This window comes from Vitis riparia, chromosome 7, assembly GCF_004353265.1.
Source record: "Vitis riparia cultivar Riparia Gloire de Montpellier isolate 1030 chromosome 7, EGFV_Vit.rip_1.0, whole genome shotgun sequence".
Lineage (NCBI taxonomy): Eukaryota > Viridiplantae > Streptophyta > Magnoliopsida > Vitales > Vitaceae > Vitis > Vitis riparia.
This window is the reverse complement of record NC_048437.1, coordinates 8,507,411-8,526,028: the sequence shown is the minus strand read 5'-3', so window position 1 is coordinate 8,526,028 and position 18,618 is coordinate 8,507,411. Positions and strand designations below refer to the sequence as shown.

Below are 18,618 nucleotides of genomic sequence, written 5' to 3'. Positions count from 1 at the left end.
CCTTGTATCATTTAGTGTTGAGATATTAGGAATGTTTAGATATTAGGAAAGTTGAGATATTAGGAATATTGATATATTAGGAAAGTTGAGATATTAGGATATTAGTTGTTATTTCCTTATATCATTCTTTCCTTGTATCATTCTTTTCCATTCTTAGAATGGTGATTACCCTTTATATATACTCTGTACATGAACGAATGAAAGAATGAATGAAAAAACTACCATTTATCAATTTGAAGATGGTATCAGAACCATGGAATTGAAATCTTGGATATTTTGTAGCTATGGTAGTTCGACAACAATCAACCATCTTAAGACAAGCCCTAATATTGATAAGTCAACCTTCAAATGCACTCACTGCAATAAGACTGGTCCCACCAGTTTGGATATCCCACAATTTCAAAGCAACGACTCTTGGTATGACTAGGAAAACAATGAGGAATCGAGGGTTTGAACCATGGACCTTTAGATCATGTTTAGGTTATCACCACTTTGTTATTAATGATAATAATCGTGATCAACGGAAGAAGGATTCCAAGAAAACCTCGACTGCAACTGTTGCCGGAACAAAAACAAAGGCTAATGTAGCTGCTACAGATCATGGTGGTAAGTTTCTAAATACTTTTACACCTGTTATTAATAGTGCATGGATAATTGATTCTGGTGCTACAGATCATATGATTTTTGATTCTAGACAGGTTTCACCCTTTAAATCTTCCTCACAAAAAATTGTTTCTACAACCAATGGTAACACAACCCCAGTCATTGGGGAAGGATCCTTAACTCTTACTGATACTTTGAATTTGGATTTTGTTTTAGTTGTTCCATCTCTAGATTACAATCTTTTGTCAGTTTCTCAAATCACTACAGCTTTATCTTGTATTGTCATTTTTTGGCCTGAATTTTGTGTGATTAAGGACATCCAAATAAGACAGACGATTGGTTGTGGTATTAAGCGGGGAAAACTCTATTACTTGGACTTGCAGTCAAAGGATTCAAATAAGTTGCAACAAGCCTTGATGGCATATGGATATGAGGAGAAGAAGAAAAAGTTTGAAATTTGGTTGTGGCATCGACGTTTGGGACATGCTTCCTTTGGTTATTTAAAAAAATTGTTTCCTAGTTTGTTTGCAAAGAGTGATATTTCTGGTTTCTGTTGTGATATTTGTGAATTGACTAAAAGCCATCGTGCTTCGTTTCCGTTAATTTTGAATAAAAGTCAACTTCCTTTTATGATTATACATTCTGATGTTTGGGGCCCATCCAAAGTCCCAACTTTGAGTGGCTCACGTTGGTTTGTTACTTTTATTGATGATTGTACCAGAATGACATGGTTATGCTTAATGAAGACCAAAGATGAAGTGAACTTGTTCTTTAAAAAATTTCATAAAATGATTGAAACTCAGTACAATGCAAAGGTTCGAGTTTTGCGTAGTGATAATAGTGGAGAATATCAGAGTTCTAATCTTCAAAAGTATTTGGAAGAACATGACATCATTTATCAGACTACTTGTTCCAATACACCCCAGCAAAATGGAGTCGCTGAACGGAAAAATCGACACTTGTTAGAGGTTATTCGTGCTTTCTTGATAGCAGCAAAAATACTGATATCTTATTGGGGAGAAGCAATCACATTTGCCACATACTTGATCAATCAGGTACTTTCTAGCTCAATTAACTTCCAAACACATCTCCAAGCTATTACTAATGTCGTAGTTGCCCCAACCGTCCCAAATCTACCTCTTCATGTTTTTGGTTGTGTGGCATTTGTGCATCTACACAAACACCAACGCACCAAGTTAACTTCCCATGCATTACAATGTGTGTTTGTTGGATATGCATTGCACAAAAAGAGATATCGATGTTTCCATCCTCCAACTCGACGAATGTTTATTACAATGGATGTGGTGTTTCATGAAAATTCGATGTATTTTTCATCTGAGTCTGAACTTCAAGGGGAATACCATAAGGAAATTCAGACTCTCGATTATGATTGTCATATATTTGAGGATGATGAATCTGGATAATCTGAACTAGTGAACCAGGAAGCAAGTGAGTTGGATATGAGTGGTCAACAATTTGGGTCCGAAGATGTCTTCATTGAAATACCAAACCAATCGTCGTCTACTGAGGGTGTTCTTAATTTGGAACCTGATCCATTCATGAAACGGTTACCACACCGTCATAATAAAGGTATTCCTAAACCCACATATGAACCTGAATTGTCTACCAAAGTCAAATATCTCATGAGCAACTATGTGTCTAACCATCGTTTGTCTGAATCAAATAAGTCATTTGTAAATCAATTATCTACTGTAGCTATTCCTAACAGTGTGTAGGAAGCCTTAGCTGATCCAAGGTGGAAAGCAGCCATGAATGAAGAGATGAAATCATTGCAGAAGAATGAAACATGGGAACTTGTAGAATGTCCACCAGGAAAGAAGCCAGTTGGGTGTCGTTGGATCTATACTGTGAAGTACAAGGAAGATGGTAGTATTGAACAATTTAAAGCAAGACTGGTAGCAAAATGGTACACTCAAACTTATGGAATTTACTACACAGAGACATTTGCACTTGTAGCTAAGATCAACATAATTCGAGTATTACTGTCTTTAGCTGCAAACCTAGATTGGCCATTACAACAATTTGATGTGAAAAATGCCTTTCTGCATGGCGAGTTATCTAAAGAAGTATATATGGATCTTCCACCAGGATGCATGGTGTCAGAAAAGCAATGTCAGAAGGTATGCAAATTGAAGAAGTCGTTGTATGGGTTGAAGCAATCCCCGAGAGCATGGTTTGGAAGGTTCACAAAATCAATGAGAGCTTTTGGCTATCGTCAAAGAAATTCAAATCACACTTTGTTCCTGAAAAAGAAACATTGTAAGATTACGACACTTATCGTATATGTGGATGACATGGTAGTTATAGGAAATGATCCCGAATAAATAAAAGCTTTGCAAAATTATCTATTTAGAGAATTCGAAATGAAAGATCTAGGTCATCTGAAATACTTTCTTGGGATTGAAGTTTCTCGATCAAGTGAAGGAATTTTTCTGTCTCAAAGAAAGTATGCCTTAGATCTTTTACAGGAGACTGGAATGTCGGGATGTCAACCTGTTAATACACCAATAGAAGAAGGTTTGAAATTGTGTGTTGAGCCTAATCAAGTATCAATCGATAAGGGAAGATACCAGAGACTTGTGGAGAGATTAATGTACTTAGCTCATACAAGACTAGATCTTGCTTATGTATTGAGTGTAGTGAGTCAATACATGCATAATCCTGGAGAGCAACATATGAATGCAATCATGCATATTTTGAGGTATTTGAAGAATGCTCCTGGGAAGGGAATTTTGTTCGCTAAAAATATTGATCATCAGAGTAAAGAAGTATATACTGATGTTGATTGGGCCAGTGCAGTGGATGATAGGCGATCTACACTTGGTTACTTTACTTTTGTAGGTGGTAATCTTGTGACATGGAAAAGTAAGAAGCCATATGTCGTCGCTCGTTCAAGTGTAGAAGCGGAATTTAAAGGTATGGATCTAGGACTTTGTGAGGCGTTATGCCTAAGAATCCTCTTACAGGATTTAGGTTACCTATCTAGGCAACCAATCCAGTTGTTTTGTGATAATAAAGCCGCATGTGACATTGCTTATAATCCAGTACAACATGATCGTACAAAGCATGTCGAGGTGGATAGATTCTTCATTAAGGAAAAGTTGGATGATAAGATTGTGGAATTGCCTAAGATTCGATCAAAAGATCAATTGGCCGATATCCTCACCAAAGCTGTCTCAAGTCAAGTGTTCTAAAAAATTTTAGACAAGTTGGGCATGTGTGACATCTATGCACCAACTTGAGGGGGAATGTTGAGATATTAAGAATGCTTTCCTTATATCATTCTTTCCTTGTATCATTTAGTGTTGAGATATTAGGAATGTTTAGATATTAGGAAAGTTGAGATATTAGGAATATTGGGATATTAGGAATATTGAGATATTAGGAAAGTTGAGATATTAGGATATTAGTTGTTATTTTCTTATATCATTCTTTCCTTGTATCATTCTTTCTCATTCTTAGAATGGTGATTACCCTCTATATATACTATGTACATGAACGAATGAATGAATGAATGAAAAAACTACCATTTATCAATTTGAAGACTGGTTTCTGAAAAACTTTCATCCTCCAAAGTTGTGGAACGGACGCCTAATTATATTCAAACAATGTGGACTTGTGAAATGGGAAACAGTTCTATTCGACATGTGAAATCTAGTGATGATTATAAGAAGTTGTGGTGCCATAATTCATCGCCTATTTGTCATATTTGGTTCGGGCTTCAATCAAGGAATGCATTTTCCTGCACCCCGTCCTCAGTGCCAACTTTGGTTGGCATTAAGGGAAATTTTGTGTGAACTTTTTTCACACGAAAACTGAATCCGGTTGGAGGTTAGTTTAAAACGGGACTTGATACTAATTCGGGTTGGCCAAGGCACAGGCTCGTATTGACCTATGAAGTTCATCGACCACAAAGATGGAAAATGGATTCGGTTGCATTTCTTAACCTGGAAATTCCTATTCCAGCAAGGCATATTAAAAATGGCGGTTGACAGGTGTGAACAATGTTGCGGATGAATCTTCACTATAGATTATACCTAAAAAATTATTTAGAATTTTTTGTTTTTATTTTTTTTATATCAATTCTTTTTTATAGTGAGACTAAATCACATGTAAGAATTTACAATCTTAAATATTCTTTACTTCCAATAAAATCAAAGCTGGAAATTACCAAACTATTTCATGGAATATACAATGAAACTTTAGCTCAAATTCTTTATAAATATACTCATTAAATTATGGTAATTTTTTTTTTAGTAAAGATATATATATATATATATATATAGAGAAAATTAACTAATGAAAAGATAGAAAGATTAAAGTAACGCCACCAAGATTTAATGGAAAAAAATATCAATAGAGATAAAAATCATTGGTCCACAAGTAATCAAGAACATTTATTATGAAGAAAAACTTAGTATAAAGTTTTACCTAATTCAAGTCTACAAATCCTTCTCTGACTACTTGATGAACATCTTTCAACTTCAACTTCAAACATTTTTCTTCTTGAACACACTTGGACTTCACATCAAACTCGATCTTAGTTTTTTCTTGAATTCACATAAGAAGAAAATATGGTTTTATTCAAACCCAAATCAACAAGAACAAAAGAGATGAATGGAAAAAATTAATTGACCATTTTTCAAAAAACTTAATCAAAACTCTAATTTAGAAATCGAAGTAAGGAAGATTTTCTTGGCAACCAAACACTTCAAATTTGGATTGAAGAGAAAGAGTGAGAGGGCACTCAAAGGGAGTGAGAAAAACGGTTATTGGTATTCTTCACACCTTAAAATAGAAACATTTGTTTAAATAAGTTGAAGAATCATTGATCTAGTAACTGAAAAATGATTCAACAACAAATGAATTGATCCTACATAAATTTGGATCAATCTTGGAACATGGCACAAAAATACTTAGCCAAAAAATTGTTTGTCCAAGTCTTCCAAAACCATTTTTAAAAGATTTTCATTAATTTGAAATTTTTGGTTAATTTAATTTCATCCATATCACAACCTCAACTACATATCTTAACCTAAAAACACTTACAATAAGTAGTTCGCGAAAGGATTTAATAGACCCAAGTTGGGAGAATACTTAGAAGTTTTTGCCCTAAAATTGCCAGCCTAAGTAAAACATTCTCAAGTATGTTTAGAGATTTTCATCCTTATGATTTTTATATTATCTTTTAGATTAAATTTTATTTGATCTTTTGTGTTACAAAATAATTATTTGTAACGGTCATATTTCAAATTCATATCAATGATTGAACTAGAAACATTATTCATTGATGGTTTAATGGTTAGATCAATGTTGGAAAATTATAATTTTTAATTTTATCTATATTTCAAAAGTTATATATCTTATTATTTTATAATTTTAAAAAAAAATTATAGTATTTAACTTATATTATTGTCATACTTATCATTATAAAATTAAATGTGAAGGTAAATATCTATGTTTGTTTATATGTATAAGTTATATATATAATAACTTATACTTATCATTGAGCCACATGTATGTATGTGTGTATTATTTTATAGCAATAACTAATAAAGTGATCTCATAGCTTAATGATTCAATTATTTTGTGGTCTTGAGTCTTCCTAAAGCAAAAATTCTTTTTTTGCACCTTATAAGCAATCCCATGTAGGAGAATATGAAGCTAAAAGGTTGTACAAACACATCACAACAAGTATAAGCCTAACTAGTTGGCGCAATGGTAGGTTGCTAGCATTATTGGACCAAAAGTTGCAACTACCCATTACCATTTTGGGTCAAATAAACTTGTTGATTCTTAGAGAACTGACCAATCTGCCCAATTCAAACAATTCAACAGCAGTCTAATTCATAAGCTATTCAACTAAGCCAATCAAATTGGAGAGGTCAATAGTCTAGTCTATTTAGTGCAGTTTTCAAAACCTTAATATGCACAAATAACTTTTAATAAACTTGTGATCCTTCTTCTTTACTTGAGAAAAAGAGCATGTTATGTTGATTTCATGACTTCTGAATTCAATGACTTCAAATGATAGTGTCATTTTTCTCTAGCTTTCTATAACTCATGTCATTTGGGATGTTGTGGTTCAAACATACTATGATGGAATGATGTTTCTCATATTTCTAAACTTATGGTTAGGGCTATGTATTAATTAATGTAAGGTAATCATCTAAGAGAGTGGACGAACTAGGTGATGGTCTCTTTTTATAGTTTTAATAAATAAGAACTAGGATGAATGCAAGAGACAATTTAATTACTAAGAAAGCAAATATAATGGGGGAGCAATTACATATAGAAGTAAATAGAGATAACGAATGGAGAAATGCAAACATGAGCTTTTATAGTAGCTTAATGCAATCTTACATCCACTCACTTCAAACTTCAACATTAAGAGTTCCACTAACAATACTTCCAACCCAAGCCTTCAAGCTTTGCCCTTGGATTGTGGTTTCAAGGGATCCTTTACGACCATAAGACTTTTAAAACCAAAGTCTCCAAACTATATCCCTTGGATTATGATTCTAATGAACCCTCTAAAAAGATACCATACTCTTGAGTCCCCTAGTGATCCTACTTTGAAATTCTCACAAGATATATAAATGAAACATAATAAGATCCTAGTTTGTAGTTTTGGCTTAAATTGATGCAAAGAAACTATAACTAAGAGGTGCCCTAAGTTGAAATGTAAGTTTTGAAGCAAAATGCACTCAAACACATAGCTTCTCATCAATATAAGAAGTTTAGAGCCTTTAAACAATAGTTAAAAGCCTAAACTTGTTGGAAAATTTGGGGCCAACGAATCATTCAACTAGTCAAATTTGCTACTAGCCACTAGGGAATTGTAGGTGATTGTTAGGCCACAGGAGCTCCACCAATTGCTCTATCAATTCAATCAATCCTTGACCGGTCTAGACTCTAACTCAATAAGTTAAAATTGCTTTTTGGACCATCATAGGACATTTGGCCCCCTCAATGAGTTGAACCATTCCAACCTAGTTCCCATATATCTCAATCAATTTGAAGAAAATGCAAGGTTCGATGTCGAAATGAGTTTAGGAAACAACAAATACTAACTTCCATTTTTTGGAACCTTTTTTTTTTAAAATCTACTTCCAATAGCTATAATACTGTTTAAAAACACTAATTACACTTGGAATTGTTGGAAATAATACAAAAAAAAAAAAAAAAAAACCTTAAAACTTGAAAATATGGAGAAATAAAAAATAAGGAGGATACTAAGAATGTGAGATATGTACCCTCCAACTTTTGTGATTTTTTTTTTAATTCTACTTGAATAGATATAATATTATTTAAAATACTAGTTACACTTAAGATTAATGGAAATTATGCATAAAAAAATTAAAACTTGAAAATACTTAAAATTTGAGAAAGGTATGAAAAATGTGAAATTTTCCATTTTTGGAATTTTTATTTTTATTTTCCATTTCGAATAGCTTTGATATTATTTATAAACACTAATTACCCTTAGGATTGCTGAAATTATGCACACAAAAGAAAAATAATAATTGGAAATACTAAAAAATTCGGGAAGCTTCGTGCCTTCTAATTTTTGTAAATTTTTTAATTCTAATTTTTTTTTCAATAGCTATGATATTCTTTATGCACACTAATTACACCAAACATGGATGGAATTTATGAAAATAAATTAAAAGGTTAAAATACTTAAAATTTCGAGAGGTGAATGTGGGAAATCCCTTTTTAATTTTAATTATCAATTTTTTCCACCTTTTGAATTTAATTTTATTTTTTTTCCACTTCTAATGGCACTAATATTACTTAGGCATTACACATTTTTCATATTCTCCCCATATTTTTTATACCTTCAAAATTTTACATGTTGATCTTATTTTAATTTTTTTTTTCAAAAAATACTTTTAATATTTCATCCAATATTCTTCATTAAAAAATGGAAATTATAATAAAAAAATTAATAATATAATTTTCAGCTATTATTTGATGGATTATCATTTTAATTTTAACAATAAATACTTATTTTAATTTATTTATAAATGATTTTTTCAGAGGGTCTTAGTGTTATATTACACCATATAATTAATAGCAACTTTGATTTTCTTTCACAAAAATTTTAATTATTTTACAACTTTTATAAAATTATTTATTAAATGATAAAATTGGATGTTGCAAACATTTCTTCTATGTTATGTGCATGGAATTCGTACCATCTGGAGGTATCAAGTATGGTAATAAAAAGTACACCTGAGTTATGACCCACATGGAAATTGTTAAAAGAGACCATTTTCAACCTGGTCAAAGCTATGGTAAAAATCTTCAATACTTCTACTACTACTACATTTGAAGCCCGTATCAGCCATCGACCGCTCCATAGTCGCTTAAGGCAGTGTAAACAGCATTAAGCGTTCACATTAGGGAGAGAAACCAATTTATTCATTTGTCCATGGAACCTACACAAGTCAATGTACTCCCAAAATTTGGACGAAGAAAATTGGAAGCTTCGTTGTTTACCTTCAAGTTCAAGACGCGTCATTTCTGGTCTTTGTAAATCCTAACTGCAGATCACTCACTGGCCAAAACAGGCTAAGAAAATGGGGGAAAGCAGAATGTGGTTTCGAATCTAGATGTTGTAAGATGTATTTTTTCTTTTTAGGGGAATTAAAATCCAGGCTCAGATTGAATCATGTTTTATGACCAATTATCTCGATTTCTTTTCTGTTTCCTACGACTTTCTTAGCTAGCAAACACAAAACTCCTTCTGATTTTGGGGGTTGTGGTGAGGAGATATCGATGGCTTTGGCGCTTGTTGGAGGGGCTGCTTTGGGAGCAGCATTTCAGGGTTTGCTAACGGCGGTCATAAAAGTAAGTAAAAGGTTTGCCGGGTTCCACTCCATCCTTAAAAAACTCGAAGCCACACTAGAACGCATAAAGCCATATATCCAAGAGATGGAAAAGTTGAACGAGGAGTTGGATCGTCCAAGGAAGGAAATGGAGAAGTTGATCCAAATCTTACAAGATGGAGAGAAGCTAATCCAAGACTGCTCTCGCTGCTACTGCTACCAGAGGATAGGGTACGCCAATAAAATTAAAGCCCTCGATGCCTCTCTTCTTAGATTGTTTCATGTGGATGTGCACGCCCAAGTCAGTAGGGACGTCAAGGAGATTCTGGCCATTCTCAAATCAAATGGATGTAATTGGAATTACAGAGGGGTTTCTGATGAACATGAAAACTTGGGTTCTTGCAACGCTCCTGGTCCACTGGAATTTATGGTGGGATTAGATGTGCCTTTCATCTTCAAATTGATGAATGGTAGTTTTTTATTCATACTTTCATTCGTTCATGTACAGGGTATATATAGAGGGTAATCACCATTCTAAGAATGGGAAAGGATGATACAAGGAAAGAATAATATAAGGAAATAACAACTAATATCCTAATATCTCAACTTTCCTAATATCTCAATATTCCTAATATCTAAACATTTCAAATATCCTAACATTGAATGACATAAAGAAAGAATGATATAAGGAAAACATTCTTAATATCTCAACATTCCCCCTCAAGTTGGTGCATAGATATCACACATGCCCAACATGTCTAAAAATTTTGAGAATACTTGACTTGAGATAGCTTTGGTGAGGATATCGGCTAATTGATCTTCTGATCGAATCTTAGGCAATTCCACAATCTTATCATCTAACTTTTCCTTAATAAAGAATCTATCCACCTCGACATGCTTTGTACGATCATGTTGTACTGGATTATGAGCAATGTCATATGTGGCTTTATTGTCACAAAACAATCGGATTGGTTGCCTAGATAGGTAACCTAAATCCTATAAAAGGAGTCTTAACCATAATGCCTCACAAAGTCCTAGAGTCATACCTCTAAATTCCGCTTCTGCACTTGAACGAGCGACGACATTCTGCTTCTTACTTTTCCATGTCACAAGATTACCACCTACAAAGGTAAAGTAACCAGATGTAGATCGCCTATCATCCACTGCACCGGCCCAATCAGTATCAGTATATACTTCTATACTATGATGATCAACATTTTTTGCAAACAAAATTCCCTTCCCAGGAGCATTCTTCAAATACCTCAAAATACGCATGACTGCATTCATATGTTGCTCTCCAGGATTATGCATGTATTGACTCACTACACTTAATGCATAAGCAAGATCTGGTCTTGTATGAGCTAAGTACATTAATCTCCTCACAAGTCTCTGGTATCTTCCCTTATCGGTTGATACTTGATTAGACTTAACACACAATTTCAGACCTTCTTCTATTGGTGTATTAACAGGTTGACATCCTGACATTCCAGTCTCCTGTAAAAGATCAAACGCATAGTTTATTTGAGACAGAAAAATTCCTTCACTTGATCGAGAAACTTCAATCCCAAGAAAGTATTTCAGAGGACCTAGATCTTTCATTTCGAATTCTCTAGATAGATAATTTTGTGAAGTTTTTCTTTCTTCAGGATCATTCCCTGTAACTACCATGTCATCCACATATACAATGAGTGTCGTAATCTTACCATGTTGCTTTTTCAAGAACAAAGTGTGATATGAATTACTTTGACGATAGCCAAAAGCTTTTATTGACTTTGTGAACTTTCCAAACCATGCTCTCGGGGATTGCTTCAACCCATACAATGACTTCTTCAATTTGCACACCTTCTGACATTACTTTTCTGACACCATGCATCCTGGTGGAAGATCCATATATACTTCTTCAGATAACTTGCCATGTAGAAAGACATTTTTCACATCGAACTGTTGTAATGGCCAATCTAGGTTTGCAGCTAAAGACAGTAATACTCGAACTGTGTTGATCTTAGTTACAAGTGCAAATGTCTCTGTGTAGTCAATTCCATAAGTTTGAGTGTACCCTTTTGCTACCAATCTTGCTTTAAATCATTCAATACTACCATTTGCTTTGTACTTCACAGTATAGATCCAACGACACCTAACTGGCTTCTTTCCTGGTGGACATTCTGCAAGTTCCCATGTTTCATTCTTCTGCAATGATTTCATCTCTTCATTCATGACTGCTTTCCACCTTGGATCAGCTAAGGCTTCCTGCACACTGTTAGGAATAGCTACAGTAGATAATTGATTTACAAATGACTTATTTGATTCAAACAAACGATGGTTAGACACATAGTTGCTCATGGGATATTTGACTTTGGTAGACAATTCAGGTTCATATGTGGGTTTAGGAATACCTCTATTATGACGGTGTGGTAACCGTTTCATGAATAGACCGGGTTCCAAATTAAGAACACCCTCAACAGACGACGATTGGTTTGGTATTTCAGTGAAGACATCATCAGACCCAAATTGTTGACCACTCATATCCAACTCACCCACTTCCTGGTTCACTAGTTCAGATTGTCCAGATTCCTCCTCCTCAGAGATATGATAATCATAATCGAGAGTCTGAATTTCCTTATGGTACTCCCCTTGAAGTTCAGACTCGGATGAAAAATACATCGAATCTTCATGAAACACCACATCCATTGTAATAAACATTCGTCAAGTTGGAGGATGGTAACATCGATATCCCTTTTTGTGCAATGCATATCCAACAAACACACATTGCAATGCATGGGAAGTTAACTTGGTGCGTTGGTGTTTGTGTAGATGCACAAATGCCACGCAACCAAAAACACGAGGAAGTAGATTTGGGACGGTTGGGGCAACTATGACATTAGTAAGAGCTTGGAAAGGTGTTTGGAAGTTAATTGAGCTAGAAGGTACCCGATTGATCAAGTATGCGGCAGATGTGATTGCTTATCCCCAATAAGATATCGGTATTTTTGCTGCTATCAAGGAAGCACGAACAACCTCTAACAAGTGTCGATTTTTCTGTTCAGTGACTCCATTTTGCTGGGGTGTATTGGAACAAGTAGTCTAATGAATGATGCCATGTCCTTCCAAATACTTTTGAAGATCAGAACTCTGATATTCTCCACCATTATCACTACGCAGAACCCGAACCTTTGCATTGTACCGAGTTTCAATCATTTTATGAAAATTTTGAAACAACAAGTTCACTTCATCTTTGGTCTTCATCAAGCATGACCATGTCATTCTGGTACAATCATCAATAAAAGTAACAAACCAACGTGAACCATTCAAAGTTGGGATTTTGGATGGGCCCCAAACATCAGAATGTATAACCATAAAAGGAGACGGACTTTTATTCAAAATTAATGGAAACGAAGTACGATGGCTTTTAGCCAATTCACAAATATCACAACGGAAACTAGAAATATCACTCTTTGTAAACAAACTAGGAAACAATTTTTTTAAATAACCAAAGGAAGCATGTCCCAAACGTCGATGCCACAACCAAATTTCAGACTTTTTCTTCTCCCCCTCAGATCCATCTACTATCAAGGCTTGTCGCAACTTATTTGAATCCTTTGACTGCGAGTCCAAATAATAGAGTTTTCCCCGCTTAATACCACAACCAATCGTCTGTCTTGTTTGGATGTCCTTAAAAACACAAAATTCAGGCAAAAAAATGACAATACAAGATAAGGCTGCAGTGATTTGAGAAACTGACAAAAGATTGTAATTTAAGGATGGAACAACTAAAATAGAATCCAAATTCAAAATATCAGTAAGAGTTAAGGATCCTTCCCCAATGACTGGGGTTGTGTTACCATTGGCTGTGGAAACAATTTTTTGTAAGGAAAGTTTAAGGGGTGAGACCTGTTTAGAATCAAAAGTCATATGATCTGTAGCACCAGAATCAATTATCCATGCACTATTAACAACAGGTGTAGAAGTATTTAAAAACTTACCACCATAATATGTAGCGGCTACCAATGTAAAGGCTTTCTCATCAACATTAGCCTCTATTTTTATTTCGGCAACAGCTGCAGTCGAGGTTTTCTTGGAATCCTTTTTCCGTTGATCACGATTGTGATCCCACCAATCTGGATATCCCACAATTTCAAAGCAACGACTCTTGGTATGACCAGTCTTATTGCAGTGAGTGCATTTGAAGGTTGACTTATCAATATTAGGGTTTGTATTAGGATGGTTGGTCTTGGATTGATCCTGCCAATTTCGGGTTGATTGTTGTCGGACTACCATAGCTGAGGTGTCAGGGTTGTCAGATTCTGCTTTCATACTAGCATGACGTACTGCCTCTCGTCGAATCAGTGCATAGCATTCTTCCAAATCGGGAAGAGGATCTTTGCGTAGAATCTCTCCTCGAACTTGATCAAAGTCACCACCTAATCCAACAAGAAAGATGTGCACCCGTTGTCATTCAATGGATTTACGATATGCTGCAATGTCCTTAGGGTCTTTCATGACTACCTTATCCCGATGATCCAATTTGCAAAAAATTTCAGTTAACTCTCCATAATATTCAGAAAGAGACCTGCCGTTTTGTTTGGCAATGAAGCCTTTTTTATTCAAAGTGAAAACTTGTAATTCATCACTTCCATCATAGAAGGCCTTTGATAATGCACTCCAAATTTCTTGAGCGGTGGGTAAGCGTAAGTAACGCTTCATAATTTCTGGACTCATGGACATTAACAACCATCTCTTCACCTTTTGATTCTTAGCATACCATTTTTCATATCCATCTTCTGACTCTTTTGGTAGATTTGTCTTACCTCGAATGTAGGAAAGTTTTTCCCGTTCGGCAATATGCATCTCCATGAGTTGTGACCAAACGTCATAGTTTGATTCAGTCAAAATAATTCCTAGATTGAAAGTACTTTCAGATTGAAAAACAATAGTATTTTTTTTACTCATTTTTTTTTTCTCGCAAAGGAGGGACGATGGTTGGCCTTACTGACAAAATATCCAGGATTTCAGTTCCCTGGCTTTGATACCATCTTCAAATTGATGAATGGTAGTTTTTCATTCATACTTTCATTCGTTCATGTACAGGGTATATATAGAGGGTAATCACCATTCTAAGAATGAGAAAAGATGATACAAGGAAAGAATAATATAAGAAAATAACAACTAATATCCTAATATCTCAACTTTCCTAATATCTCAATATTCTTAATATCTCAATATTCCTAATATCTAAACATTCCAAATATCCCAACACTGAATGACATAAAGAAAATGATATAAGGAAAGCATTCCTAATATCTCAACATCTCAAAGAATTGAAGAGGCGGCTATGTGAGGATGGGGAATCAAGGATTGTGATCAGGACTCCTGGAGGATGTGGGAAAACCACTTTGGCTAAAGAGCTTTGTCACGACAATCAAGTCAGAGGTATTCATACAATTTTTTTTTTTTTTTAATTTACTTTTAGATTGCTTCATTTATTTCCTTTTTTTATCGTCTACTTAATTTTAATTTTTTAATTTTTAATTTTTATAATTGAACGCTTAATTTTTTTAAAAAAATTTATACTTATATAATAATATAAAATATATTATAATAAAAAATAAAGAAATTTAAAATTTATTTCGAGCCAACCTTTTTATTTTTTTGTTAATTTCTTTTAAAACTATAATAAATAAAATTTAAAGATAATATAGTGATTAAAATTACATAAAATTTATAAATATCAAACTTAATATCTTAAAAAATTTAAAGATAAATTATAACAATGAATATAAAATTAATACATAAAAGCTTTAGAAATTTAGAAAATAAGATATGGTTATTAATTGTAAAAGATTGAAAAATTCACCCCTTATCCTAAAATTTTGGGAAGTATATGATCTGACACACCCAAACCCATGTAACCTATGAAATCAACTCATTGATAAATTACTTGATTCTCCCATTTTGAACAGAATATTTTAAGCACATTTTGTATGCCACGGTGTCAAGACCGCCCAACCTAATTGCCATCATTACGAAACTATTTTGGGACGAAGATGAACGAGTGCCAAAGTTTCAAAATGAGGAAGATGCAGCCAATCAAATGGAACTGAAACTGAAGAAGAAAGAAGAATCTGGTGCTGTACTGTTGGTCCTAGATGATGTTTGGTGTGGATCAGAATCCCTCTTAGCCAAGTTCAAGTTCCGGACATCAAAATCCAAGGTCGTCGTTACATCAAGAAATGAATTTCCAGAATTTGGCTCTACATATGACTTGGAATTGTTGAATGACGACGATGCCATGGCTCTTTTTCGTCACTCAGCAATCCCCCAGAATGGAAGCTGTAATTACACACCGACTGATAGGCTTGTGAAGAAGGTGGTTTGTCACTCTACATTAATATATCGCACCTGCACGTATACTTCATCTATATGCGTTCATTTTTTTTCTCTCCAAACCACAAGTGATTTCATTTGTTAGTGGTGCTCAACTGCAGATAGTGGGGCACTGCAAGGGACTTCCACTGGCCCTGGAAATCGTTGGCAGATCACTCCATGGGCGGCCTGTAGAGATCTGGAGAAGCCGACTGAAGAAATTATCCGAAGGTCAATCCATTGTCAATTCTGAAACTGATCTGCGTAAATGTCTTCAAAGTAGCTTAGACGCCCTAAATGACGAGGATGTTATGCCGAAGGAGTGTTTTATGGACTTCACCAGGAATGATGCAAGCGAGATTGATGGATGCTACAGCGATGCCTTTGTGATGCAGCATGCCTTTTTGCACTTTCCCTTGTATTTCCTCTCAAGTTTGCCTTCTTCATCTGGGTTTTCTTCATCATTTCTTCGCATTTACAGTGTGCTATTTTTTTTTTTAATTTCAAATAAATTTTAATAAACACTAATAATAATTAAAGATAGAGAATTGAATTATTAAGTTGTCTTTTTGAATACTTCTTATTTTTTATTTTAAAAAATATAAAATGATAATAGCTCCATATAAAAGGGGAGAATTTTTTGAGACTAGACTTTAAAAATTTTAACACTTACAATATTCTATATAGATGTTACAATTATTTTTTTTTTACTTTTATAACTAAAAATGGATTTTTTATTATTTTAAAAATGAAAAATAATAGTACTTTCTATATAAAACAGACGAATTTTTAGTAACATAAAAGATTAAAAAATTCAAGCTATTGAATTTTTTATTATATTAAATTTTAAGGTTTGGAAAGGTAATTTTTGAAGGTATATGATAAGTTTTGTATAAAAAAATTCCTTGTTTTTATTTAAAAAAATTATTTTAAAAATAAAAATAGAAAATGAAAAGTAAGATTCTATTTGAAAAGTGTTTTTAAATGTTTTATGATTTTTTTTTAAACAAAAGTCAATTTGAGAATTTGAAATATTTTTAATTTATTTTTTATGTTTTTAAATATACTATAAAGATAATTTTAATATGTTGAATTCCGTACATTTTCTTTGGACTAAAAGTCTAGAAAAGTTATGAATTAGAATAAATATAGATAATTTTTTATTTTTTAGAAATGGTGTTGGTGGTATCATTCAATAAAATAAATAATTATTAATATTAATTATAAAAGGAAAGAAGAATTTATAACATATCAAATTAATTAACAAAAATATTTAAAATGTTGAAAAGAGAGTTTTTGATTTTATTAAAAAGTTTATCAGAAAATTCAAATAATATTTGTAATTTAAAAAAAATAGTAAAAAAATCTTGTTAAAACATTTTTAATAATTTTTAAAAATGTTTTTTGTAGAGAAATTTTAAAATAATTTATAATTTCACTAATAAATTTATTAGATTTCTTTTTGAAATAACTAAGGCTTGATAGTGATAAAATTTTAATTTAAAAGTTCAGTGCTGCTGAATTGACTAATTTTTCAGTTCTCAGTTCCTTATCCAATCTAAAGAGAATCAGGTTAGAGCAAGTTTCAATTCCAACACTATGCAACACCAGTATGGAATTGAAGAATCTGGAAAAGCTATCCTTAGTCATGTGTCATAAGATTGGTCAAGCTTTTGCAAGTAGTACCATCCAGATTCCAGAAATGTTACCAAACCTTAGGGAAATCAACATTGATTACTGTAATGACTTGGTGGAATTACCAGAAGGGTTTTGTGATTTAGTCCAGCTGAATAAGCTGAGCATCAGCAACTGCCATAAGCTGTCTGCACTGCCGGAAGGGATAGGGAAGCTTGCAAATCTGGAAGTGCTAAGGGTTAGTGCCTGTACATTGGTGTCAAAATTGCCAGACTCAATGGGAAGCCACCACAAGTTGAGCGTTCTTGATATAACTGGTTGTTTACGAATAAGGAAAATGCCGAAACAAATAGGGGAGTTGCGTGGTCTAAGAGAGCTCCACATGAGAAGGTGCCCAGGTTTGCGCGAGCTGCCACCATCAGGGACGCTTCTCGTGGATTTGGAGATGGTAATCTGCGATGAAGAGACTGCCCAGCTGTGGGAATGTTATACGCACTTGCTCCCCAATCTCACCCTATCAGTGCCTGAAGAAATTATCAACTTGAATTGGCTTTAAAATACTGGTTTCTGAAAAACTTTCATCCTCCAAAGTGCTGAACCGGACTCCTAATTATATTCAAACAATGTTCGACGTATGAAATCTAGTAATAATTACAAGAATCTGTGGTATCATTATTCATGGGCCGTTTGTCATATTTGGTTCGGGCTTCAATCAAGGAATGCATTTTCCTGCACCCCGTCCTCAGTGCCAACTTTGGTTCGCATTGAGGAAAATTTCGTGTGAACTTTTTTCACACAAACTGAATCCGGCTGGAGGTTAGTTTTTATTGATTAGGGTTGGCCAAGGCGCAGGCTTGTATTGACCTATGAAGTTCATCGACCACAAAGATCGAAAATGGATTCGGTTGCATTTCTTAACTTGGAGATTCCTATTACAGCAAGGCATATCAAAACCGCCTAGAAGAGGGGGAGTCTCCTAACAATCATTCCCCCAATTTAGAATTTTTTTCTTTTTATTTTTTCTATCAATTCTTTTTTATAATGAGACTAAATCTTTCTTACATGCATAACACTCTATCAATAAGTAAATAAATGCGATTCACGTATGAATGGAACAACATTTTCCAATCAAGAATTATATTAACGGACCTACACAATTCACAAA

General features: G+C 33.8%; 1 protein-coding gene across 1 annotated transcript; it reads left to right on the top strand.

Moving 5' to 3' along the window:
- The first annotated feature begins 9,308 nt into the window (after positions 1-9,308).
- LOC117917461 (probable disease resistance protein At5g66900) lies at positions 9,309-18,125 on the top strand. Its single transcript, XM_034833749.1, has 5 exons — positions 9,309-9,928; positions 14,727-14,885; positions 15,416-15,822; positions 15,941-16,236; positions 17,331-18,125. The coding sequence occupies exons 1-5, from the start codon at positions 9,409-9,411 to the stop codon at positions 18,007-18,009; spliced, it is 2,061 nt and encodes a 686-aa protein (XP_034689640.1). The 5' UTR covers positions 9,309-9,408; the 3' UTR covers positions 18,010-18,125.
- The last annotated feature ends 493 nt before the right edge of the window (positions 18,126-18,618 follow it).